General features: G+C 34.9%; 1 protein-coding gene and 1 long non-coding RNA gene across 8 annotated transcripts in view; one reads left to right on the top strand and one right to left on the bottom strand.

Annotated features, from left to right (window-relative positions):
- Nucleotides 1-12224, top strand: part of LOC111041080 (homeotic protein ultrabithorax-like) — a 173895-nt gene that overhangs the window by 37032 nt on the left and 124639 nt on the right. Inside the window, exon 1 of one of the 5 annotated variants that reach the window (XM_022325240.1) lies at nt 2468-4057. The exons of 3 other annotated variants lie outside the window; for them this stretch is intronic. In XM_022325240.1, coding sequence (XP_022180932.1) covers nt 3316-4057 — 742 coding nt within the window. In that variant the 5' untranslated portion in view covers nt 2468-3315. Of the gene's footprint in view, nt 1-2467; nt 4058-12224 lie in introns of those variants that run through there. One more of the 5 variants, XM_022325241.1, reaches the window with a different exon arrangement.
- LOC111041081 overlaps nt 5152-12224 on the bottom strand; it is a 34149-nt gene continuing 27076 nt past the window's right edge. For 2 of the 3 annotated variants that reach the window (XR_002605275.1, XR_002605273.1), the window contains exons 5-6: nt 5926-6250; nt 5152-5828 (exon numbers count right to left, since the gene is read on the bottom strand). This is a non-coding gene — a long non-coding RNA (uncharacterized LOC111041081). Of the gene's footprint in view, nt 5829-5925; nt 6251-10616; nt 10715-12224 lie in introns of all 3 variants that reach the window. The other variant, XR_002605274.1, reaches the window with a different exon arrangement.

A 12224-nucleotide genomic window follows, 5' to 3' on the forward strand; every position in this document is an offset into this window, starting at 1 on the left:
TTATATTATTATGTTAGGTTCAATCAATAATGATGAGATTAAAACAGGATTCTTTGGATAATATGGAATTCAAATTTAAATACAGGAGAACCGGACGACTAGCTCTTAGATACCGCAGGATAGACATAAGCACCTATTGTTGAGTCATGAATTATGATAATATAAGTGAATAATATTGTTTTTGACCGGCGATGATAGAAATTATAAATTATTGTCGCACGCCAAACGATTTTGAGTTAGCAGTTTGCAGGAATTACATAACAAATTATATTTTTTAAATCTATATTTATTTATATTTAACAGAACATTATTTGCTGTTCGTTTTTTCTTACAAGGAAACGCTTACGAAAATAAAACGAAAAATAATTTTTTTTGACTTGTTGAATAGACTCAATTTCCAATTGGTAATAGATATACAATTATATCTATGTGTTTAGGTGCTTAGTATTACCTAGGTAGTTGAAACTTATATCTAAGCCACTTTCTGTCTGAAAACATTTTTGTCAGAAAAGTAAAACAATTAAAAACAATGAGCACCCATACGAGTATTATTACTACTCTGCAAAATCAATCATAAATATAGCTTTGGATTTCGAACAAACTTTTAATAATATTATAATATAATAATAATATAATAATATATAATTTCTAATAATATAATATTATACGAACGTTTGCGAGAAGTAAATATGAGCATACCTATAATAATTGTTTTCGAACATAAAAATGTATAAATGTATAGAACAAAACTATAATGTATACAAATTTGTATTAATGTACGCTCGTTTAATTATTAATTATTTTGACTCATAGACGGAGGTAAATGTTACGTGCTTAAGAGTGCTTATGTACACGACAGTTCAACAACGGCGTTTCAAAAACTAAGATAAATCGTATATAGGTACCTACATTTCATATTTTTTATTATTGAGTCGACGTACCGTACATGAGAACCTTCCCATAGTAATATATGACGTTATGGACAAAACAGAATTTATTTTATGTTTAGAAACAATATATTTCATATCCAACAAAACAATCATTGCCGACTGATGTAGTGATGTACGAGCAGTTTATAACTACTGCATATATTTATGGATACCTCTTGCAGAGTATGGTCTTGTAGATATAGGTACCTACCTATAATATATGGTCTATACACCCAATACTATATTTCGTCGGTCTTTGCAGCGGGGAGAACGTCACAAAAAGCCATAAAATCTAACGACCAAATTTATTTATATATAGTACATGTATAGAGATCGACTCTCAGATATCAGACGATAATGCAAATACCCCCGAGTGTTACATTTTTATCGAACTGCGTTGAGCAAAGTTTTTTTTTTTTAGTACCAAAGTTTGTGTCGTAAAATTCGATATCATAATAATATAGTGTTATACGTGGCAAACCTCCGTGGCCCGTGGCTGCCACTGCAGCGGTTGACAACAATTATGCCTCATACATCGGTGGTTACCCCGTCGAAGATTCGTACTGCAAATCATAATAATTAGAGCTCGAATTTTGTTACAATATTGCATCATGCTTTCCTCGGTCCATTTGATTTCTTGCGATGGGCACCTCAGCGCTGTAGATCGCTATAAATTAATTTCAAAACTGCAGTCTAAAATGAAATACACGAATATGAGTATAAAACGAATGCGCTTTCAATGTTGTTTTTATGTTATCATTATTTTCAATACATTATTTTTGCATATAAATATTTTACTGTTTTATTTTTATAGTTATGTGGTTATAAACTTTGTAAGTTAAAATAAAAAACTTGACATTTCAATCTCACGACCGTATGCGTAATCACGACCCACTGCTGTATATAGGTACATGCATTCGGATGCTCGTATTTTTTTTACAACACTAAGTGTCTAAATTGATTGTAGACGACGTGCAGAGTATAGACACAGCAGTTCACAATATTATAGTATTAATAATATTTCGATAGAATTGAATTAAATTGTCGAAGAGTTTCGTCAAAACGACCCGACAGCGTTCCTGTGGTTACCAGGACGGCGGACCGTCGCGCGCGCGTCCGGTAGATGTCAGCGCGGGTACGCAAACGGATCGGTGGCGGACGAATACGGCGACGAAACGCGGCAGCGGCGCGCCCGGGCGCCACTGGGCACCGCGCGCGCCGGCCATGACGAATTGAACGGCTATTGGCCCGGCTCCCACCACCCCGCCCCGCGCGACGAAGGCTCTCGCCGATTCCGTTTTAATGGGTCTTTCCGCGGCGCTCTTCCCCCACCCCTCCGCCGCGGCACTGCCACACCGTCGTCGGCGCGCCGCGCTCTCTTGCCGCCGCACTGCAACCCGTTTCTCTCGAATGGCGCAACAAAAAGCAAACGGGCGACGAAAACGGGAGATCCCCGCGAGGCGGCGGCGGCGGCGTGTGCGCGGCGGAGGCCTTCGCGGTGGTGGGGGGCTTTTTCGAGCGCTCGCGGCCCGAGTCACATGGCACGTTCGTGTGTGCGCGCCAGTGACGATCTGATTGTCCCGTCGTTAAGTCGTCATAACCACTTAAAGCGCATACACGGACGAAAATAATAATAATAACAATAATAATAATAGTAGTAGTATAATATCGTTAAAACCGAAATTCGAGGATCGTCGAGTCCGTCGTCCCTCCCCCGCGCCGAAATACCGACTTACCAAACTTTCGTGCATTAATATACTTTTCGGAAATTTCGTAAATTAATTTTTTTTTCGTTTTTCTCAAGTGTTTACTGACCACGGTTCGGTTTTTTTCCGTTTTTATTATCAATTCGCGGGACGTATAAATATAATATATATATATATATATATAAAGGTACATAGTATATAATATATATATATTTATATTATCGTCGGTCGTCGTTAAAATTTTATACTCCGCTCGTAAAAACCGCGGGCCCGCGCTCGAGTTTTACGACCCGTCCGGATATACGACGACGACGACGACGTCGGCGAGATGACCCTTTTTACGACAAATTAAACGGTTCGTAAAGCCGACAAAAAGTGTTTTCGTATAATATAAAGTGTGTGTGTATATGTGTGTGTGTGTGCGCGCGTGCCAGCGTGAGACCCGACCCGAGCTATGAGATCTTGACGAAATATAATCGTATTTATATGTTCGTAAATGTATCGTTGACTGCGCTATAATAAGAAGAAAAAATTTTCTGACGTGAAAGAAAAAAATCGCGTCTTTCCTCCACGTGCAGCAGCCACCGAGTGTGAGCAAACAAAAAATCAACGAAAATTTACGTCGCGTAAGACATACAATCATAGTCGCCGAACTGCAGTAATACTGCCGCAGCCGTAAGATGAATTCGTACTTCGAGCAGAGCGGTTTCTACGGTGGACATCACCACCACCAGTCGTCTTCGGCGCACCACCACGACCAGAACGCCGTGGCGGCCGCGTACCGGTTCCCCATCGGTTTGGGCATGTCGCCCTACGCTTCGTCACAGCATCATCACCATCACGGGCTATCGCAGTCCAGGGCCCCGCAGGACAGCCCGTACGACGCGTCCGTGGCCGCGGCCGCGTGCAAGCTGTACGGCTCCAGCGGCGGTGGCGGCGGTGGTGTCGGCGGTGGCGGAGGCGGTGGTGGAGGTGGCGGCTCGGGAGGCGGTGGCGGCAGCGATCAGTCGTCCGCGGCCGCCGTGGCCGCGGCCGGACTCAACTACACGAAGACCGAGCCATGCGTCGGCAAATCGGACGCCGCGGCCGCGGCCCACCAGAACGGTTACGCGTCGTCGCCCAAGGACGTGGTGTGGCCCGGCAACGCGGCTTCCGCGGCCGCCAACGGGTCGCTGCTCCGGCCCAACGTGTGCACGCCCGAATCCCGCGTCGGCTACGGATCCGGCAACAGCGTGTCCGGACTGGACGGCGCCGGCGCCAGCCCGAACTCGGCCCGCAACTCGGCCGGCTCGCTGTCCGCTTCGTGGAACACATGCACCGGTATCAACAACAACGGTCACCAGCAACAGGCCCTGCAGCTCAACCAGCAACAGAACAACCATACGTTCTACCCGTGGATGGCCATTGCAGGTCAGTCTCTAGGTACAGACACGAAAAAGAGTATTTTTTAATTAAATATTATCTTTCACACGCTTATATTTTCTTCCCGCTTTTCCGTGTATAACAATGGTGTGTCATAAGTACTGTGTACATAATATTAAGATTATATTATTGTATGACACGTCATTATTATATCTCAAAAATCGCCAATTGCTTGCCAGAGAACAAAATGTTATTATAGGTAGATATATATTTATTTTTCTTGGCTTTCTGTTTTTTATTTTTTTATCCATACAATTAAATTTAAAAAAAAAACCGCATCATTGTAGCTATATAATGAAAGTTATGCTAAACATTTTATTCTTGTACTAAACTAGTATAATAGGGGAATAAAAAAAACTGTTATATTTAAATAGGTAATTATATTTACTCCGGGGTACAATTATTAGACTACCTATATTATGTCTGCACTCTAACACCGCTCTAAAGATGTCCGGCGGCGATTTAATTTGTTTTTATTCACTTTAATATTTTCCTGAGATTGTGGCGAAATCGTATAGCTTCAGATAAACTGGAGTTAATATCCTAACTACATTAATATAATATTTAAATTACACATTCCAGCGCGATATTCGCAGTTAAATTCGGAACACAAATTTCATAACTTATAATATTAGTTATTGGGCATATAATATATATTATAAGTAAATAAGTACTCTGTTCCAGGACATATCATATATCATTTATTGAGTACAGTATTGAACATTTGTTGGAATAATTTTTTTAAATATTTATAAAAATCAACAATAAAAATTCTGATTTACTAGTGTATAATATGACATCAAAATATTAAGACTAAATAAATTTAAAAAAAATTATTCTTATACATTTTTAGTACAGATATTTTACCTCTCAACGATCAATTAATCATAAATTTATATAAAACATAATTATTCCAAAAATAGCCCACAATATTATTAAATAATGTATAGATTAGGCTTACCTATATAATTTATTTATTATAGTCTATAATATACATATTTATTAAATACTTATATAATATATTATAAACATCCATTACATACTTACACCGATAAAACATTATAATTTATACAGTTTATATTTTTTGTGTGTTTTTAATCTTTATATGCGATTATGATGATGTTTATTATAAATTCAATAAACTATACAAGTTTATAAATTGATAATTTACACTACGGTAGATATATATCATATTCGGCGAGTTACAACATATTGATTGATGATTATAATATAGTATATATAACCCGGCTTTCGGTGTATGTATATATTATATTCATGCATAAACAACTGATTGCTCGATTTCCTTTCAGCGGCAAATCGGAAAATAATTAATTTAACCACACGATAGTACCTATGATGATGTATTAAATTATTGCCCGTGCAACATACATATTTTAATATACGTGTTTTAAATACACAACGGTTTTCTAATCTTACATATACACTAATTATGTAAAAAATACATTTTAATTAGACATAATATGGATGGATGTATATAAATTATTCTACTCAATATACAAATGTAAATTAATATAATATATTAATGTTGATGTGAGCGGTACAACAAAGCGTTTAGTGTAAATTAAACATTAGGTACACATAAGTAGGTAGGTAGGCAGGTTTATGTATTAAATAATATTATTTTGATTCAGTCAACGCTCTTGCACATCCAATATATCGTATTTCATGTAATTATTATAACGTTTAGTCCAGTTGATGTTGTCGAGTATGTTCATACAGTTTATATATCCAACATGAAGGAGTGTTTGGCCTGAAAAAAAAATGCAATCGCTAATTAGACGTTAAAAAAAATTACACGCGTGAACCACATTAAATGAGTGTACATATAGTAGGTATGATGTACATACATAACATATTATATTATTAGCAACACAGTTAATGCGATTGCTGATTACCCGCGCGATTGTAATCTGAGCTGCAGCTAGTACTTAGGTATATTCAACCAAGTCGTAAGCGCGTGGGTTGCTGCTGCGGGTGCGTTCTCTATATGATATTGTACTCATACACGCATATAGGTATATAACATAGCCGATGTTTAAAAAGTAAAATATACATATGGAGGTACACGCGGATAATACATATTACACACGTTTCGAGAGAGCGCACGCAGGATGGAAAAGATCTTCGGGTAAAACGTTTGTGGTCGTCGTCGTGTGCATCCGCGAGATGACCCTGCAACAATGTCGTATAGTTTTATATATATCGAGTATAAAACACGCATATATTATTTATTAATAAAAAAAAAAATTCCAGAGATGTACACCTATTTATAGGTACCTATTATGTATACGCGTTGTTATTATTACGCGTTATACTATAATAATATTGTGTGTAATACTTTTCTCCTATTTATTTATACTGAACGCGTATATTATGTGTTACAACAATATAACAGTGCGCTGAGTGTATGGTCGTAATATAAATGTTACAAATGCTGCGTGCACAGTTATTTAAAAGGTCATTGATTTAAGTGTGTGTTTGCGTGTGTGTGTGTGTGTGTGTGTGTGTGTGTGTGTGTGTATGTATAAATCGTCGGGTGGCGTAGGCACACGCCACCGAGCTGCGATGGGGGGAATTCGTTCACGGTGTAATCAATGTGCGATTTAGCCCCCATATATATACAAGAACGCCGTAATAAATAATATAACATCGTGTAATATCGTATACACATCATGTTTAATACACATTTTTATTATAATCGTACAGGTACATAGAGCAGGTAATAGTCACGAGTCGCGAGAAAAAGATTTCATCCGCTCGATCGCGGTGTCATAATGTCTACATTAATCTACCTATAAATGGTATACCATTTTCCATATGTATTTTAATATTTTTTTCATAAATATAATGTATTGGGGATCCGATTTTGTAATTATACTTCAGAAGACTTCATTCCGTTTGTTGCGGTAATCCATATTAATTAATACAGACATCCATATAAATTCTAATAATATTTATATAATTTCTTTTTCTTCGATATTATTGTTATTATGTTTTTTTTTTCATTTAGAGATTCGGTATATAAAGCGTTCTGACGCAGTAAGTGGTGTAAGGTTGTCGATTTATTTTATATAGAAAAACAATTAATTAAACGTATATATATATATATGTATAATACTGTAGGATTTAACGACATACCTAATTATTTTATCCCATAAATTTGTCAGTGTTTGTATGAACGGTATAAGATAATATATGCAATAAAACACATCAATGTATTATATCTATTAATATCCGTGTGTCATGGTATGTTTGATGTTATGTAATGATAACGAAATTTAGACAGTTTTTTTTTGAGAGTTGATTATAATATAACAATATAATAATGATGCGTTACACATCATGTTCATGGAGGTATATAGGAAAAACACATCACTTTAAAAATAATATGATATCGTCCCTATTTCATCTAAGTACTTCTAATCACCGTATAGGCGTATACGATGCGACTAATACAAATAATTACATGCACGCGCTAGTAATTGAAATTGACGAAACAATTTTATACTATACATATTTTGTTATCTAAATTTCCACACTGATAATTCTACCACACGGCTGTTTAGTTGTACATCAAACAAACGAATACTATAATAACATATATATATTATTATAAATACAAGTATATGGCAACATTATAAGCCCATATAACATAATATATTATTATAATGAACACGAAGAAACGAATAGTTATATCGTCACTTGATAACACTTCAAGCGACCTTATATATCACTGAAGCTTTATCCGTATCATAGTTTATTTTTTTAAATTTCTTTTTTCGAAGAGTTATTATGTTTTCATCACATGAGAAAACGAACAGTGGCGTTCGACATTGTATGTAAGCCATATCACTAAATATAACGAATAATAATTTACGATGTGCGAGTGCGATGGGATTGTTGAATGCACATTACCTCTCTCCCGTTACATAATATAGTGATAGGATTTCCCACTAGAAGTATAGAGTTCTGTATGTGTGCTCGGGTCACGGGTTATAAGAATTTTTCCTAACAGAGTCTTAGAAACACATCCTAAACAATATTAGTGTGTTCCGCTTGAAAGCATGAGCACTGGGCAGTGCACGTCAAACGTTTAACGTGTGTGCCGAGTATGTAATGTTTGTAACAATAATAATAATAATAATAATAATAGTACATTCTACTATAATGGAACTTGTGCAGCGTCCGCAATTAGACAAAAACAGCTGTTGAAAACGTGTATATACATACCTAGTTGGGATAAATTATATTTATGCCAAAATATATGAATAATAGTGGTATAAGTATAGGTATTTATAACAATAATAAATTATAACAAAAAAAAAAAACAATTAGTATAAAGACAATTGTATAGAAAAAATGCACTGACTCGATTTAAGTTTTTAAAAAGTGCAATAGACTAACCTTGAAATTGAAAAAACTCATTTAAAAATAAAAATGTTTAATTAAAGTCATTAATGAAACAACAACCGCAATTAATGTCTACTGAATAAATCCAACAAAATACACCTATAGTTACGAGTTCTATAACCCGACTAAAATCAAAATAAATAAATACCATTCAAACATATGCCAACATTTAAAGTGCCTATTTCACAGTGATAAATTCGAAAGTTCGTTAGGTGTAAACGTTTTTTTGTTCCACGTGCCTCGTGTTATAAATTTCGGCAAAATTCTCTTGTGAAAGCGCTCTTTAAATTTCTTGCAAAAAAACAATGGCGAACGTCAAAGGCACCCCGAGAGTCCGATATCGTCGGTACAACTGTTTGATTGCAATAACCTAAGAGTATAATAGTTCTAAACACCGCGACTATAAAAAATACGAGTTCAGCTACTGCAGCAGCAGCAGTAAAAAAACGCATATAATATTGCGTCTTCATAATCACGACTACGGGGCACGTGGACTACCGCGGTCTCGTATACATATATTATATTTGTAAACGATGAGATCGCAGTGCTAGATATTATTATATACATTAGTTATTTTAAATGTCTATTCCGAGACGATGCACTTGTAACGTTATATAGTACAACAACGCGCCATAATAATGCGGACGGGTCACAGACATAGTAGGTTTATGAGAGTGTATAATATGGTCCCGCGGTAACCAATACGCCTATATAATATCTAATTTGTATTATAATATCGTAATAATGACCGAGTTCGAGGTGTTTACGATTCAATTCGTTCGTCTGCCGCAGTATTATAGGTATACATTAAAACGATATGAAAAGTACCTATACCTATACAGGTAATAACTAACGCGTACATTATGTACATTATTATATTATATAGATACGCGTAGGTATTATTATTATTATTATTATATACGATGTATTGATTACGATGGCGGTTCATAACAAATTACCGGGCAATTCAGTCTTGAGTGTGTGTGTGTGTTAATTTACAGCGGTTAACGCCATTATAATAAAATATTATATCGCGGTATTATACGTGTATATACATATGGTACGAATATTGCAGTTTATATTATACATATATGTATATATGTATATCCACGACGCGTTTTGATTAGTGACGAATTCGCGCAACACGGTGATTACTGTCATTATATATTATATTATGTACACCGCGGCTGCTTTATGTAAATAGTCGACATCGTGTATAATATAATAGTGCAGCGATTTAGTGTGTGTGTGTGTGTGTGTGTGTGTGTGTGTGTGTCTGCTCGAGTAGTAAGTACAAATACGCGTTTGGGGAACGATTATGATTTACCAACAAATTAAAACTCGCGCCTTTTCCCCGCGGTCCTGTTTACCTATATATATAGCTAATATAATATATTATTTTATCGTTCGGTTCAAAACGCTTGTAACGCAGCTATAGTCGTGTCAACGGAGTTACATAATGATTATCATCGTATTTTGTGTACGTGCATGTTTTGTAGGTATGATATACAGGATGATCTTCTCTTCGACACAGACCTTCAATTATTTCGGAATGTTTTTACATTATTTTCTGTTTTTTATTCCATTATAGATTCTCGAACCTCGGGTGTGTGTTGAAAACATTGCTATCCTCTCCCTGCTCGTATATGTTATAACATAACAGGCATAATTACATGCACCAATATGTGGCTTTTAATTCAAGTTAGATGTAACGGTACGTCTTCTGAATACTATTATTCTATTTTAATTCTGCATAATAGTTGTTTCTGACAATATCTTTACATAGGTAATAGTCGTAGGTAACTGATTTAAGTCGAAAAACAAATTTAATAATAATATATAATAGCTAGGTAATATAATATATAGGTATAACACGGCAGAGTGGTTGTTAGAGTTTATAGGAATTGTTTACCACGTCACTATCTAAGTGGTGTTGCTTTAAAAAATAAAAATAAATGTTCTGGGCTACTGCCAAACTGTGAAATGCCGAAACAACACAAGCCTTTCAATCAATACGTCTCGTTTTTCTCTAGAGCTGTATTACTTGTGAAGTTGTACATTATCTATCTACAATCACTTTATAAATAAACTCAACCTAAATATTAAGACGATCAATATAATACTATACCTTAATTTTATATCAGAAGTTCCGCACTATGCTTAAGTCTCGAGCACGAACCACCACAACAGGTATACAATATTATCATCTAAATCACATACAGAAATCTGCAAGAAATACGACCAAAATAAAAACAAGATCATTTGCATAAAGATATTATTGCATGATGATATCCCTCCGATGGACTACATGATAACATAGTAAAATAGTATAGACGAAAAGTGCATGGGAGTTTGTAACATAACATTACACAAATCCAAACTTAAGTCCAAAATATCAGTGAGCATAATAGATATTGGTAGATAGGTATATTATATCGTCATTGGTAATAACAATAGATTGTTGCTAATTGCTTCAAATTAAACTTTAAAATATTATTAAGTGAATATAAATTTAGATAATAACTTATTATATAAGCATCGACAAAAATGACATTCAATATAGTCGATAACGAGTTGGAAATAATTAAATAATTGCTGTCCATTATGTTATAAAAATTACATACAATCGTATAAGCATGTCCACAATGGCTAAATAATAAATACATTATAACATACTGACGCGTAAATGTGATTTTAAATACTTAAAAATAATAAATGTATTTATAATGCTTTAATGATACTTTTAAAGCACAAGTGGGTAGGTAGGTACATGCATATTATATAATATATACTCGAATATCATCCCCCGAGATTCAGACGACTGTGAAACTGCCATAACATATTATAATGCATAAGCACTGAATGTATATACCTAGCTGACGGTGTACACACTGTCTGAATAAAGTGAAATGGTTTTTTTTTTTTCATAGTAATAATAATAATATTTAACAACGGGTTTACTTTTATTATTTTAAAACAAGCTCGTTTATACACCTCTTAAAAAAAAGCGTATTCGTCTACAACATTTATATTACCACCACCGTACAGACTGTTTTTTATTATCCCAATAACAATAATAGAAACGTTTTCGTCCCGTCCGCTTGAATTGACGATATTTTTACGCGAGCGACATGTAAATTTAAAACTTATAGGGAAGTTAACGTATGTTATTATATTATTAGATTCGACAAAAATCAAATTTCCAGTTCCGACGTAAATACATACCTAATAAATAATAATATAAAACAATAATCGACTCGTATAAATTATTTAATTGGTAAAAAGCTTTTTTTTCTTTGTCGTCATAAACAACAATCTACCATTCTAAATACTGTAATATTAAAACGATTTATTCGATTCAATATAGGTACCTACCTACTTACCTGCCTACTTGCACCTAATATAATATTATAACGCACATTAAATACGACATGGATGCTTGTTATAATGCAATACCGAAACGTGTAATTATTGCGTATTCGTATACAAATCGTGTTCGTATAATATAATAGTATATGTACCCATACGACTACTGCGAACGGATGTATATAGATTATTAGCGAGATTTTATATTTGAAAATAACACAGTGCGGATGTGAGAACTTTGTCCAATAGGTATTTACGTTACAAATTACAACCGTTTATGTTATACATATACTATTAATTATTATATTATACGAGTGCTATATGTGCAAAGTTTATATTACATTCGGACGTTGGTACGTGAAAAGCAACA

The sequence above is a fragment of the Myzus persicae genome, unplaced genomic scaffold, assembly GCF_001856785.1.
Source record: "Myzus persicae strain clone G006 unplaced genomic scaffold, MPER_G0061.0, whole genome shotgun sequence".
Taxonomy (NCBI): Eukaryota; Metazoa; Arthropoda; class Insecta; order Hemiptera; family Aphididae; genus Myzus; species Myzus persicae.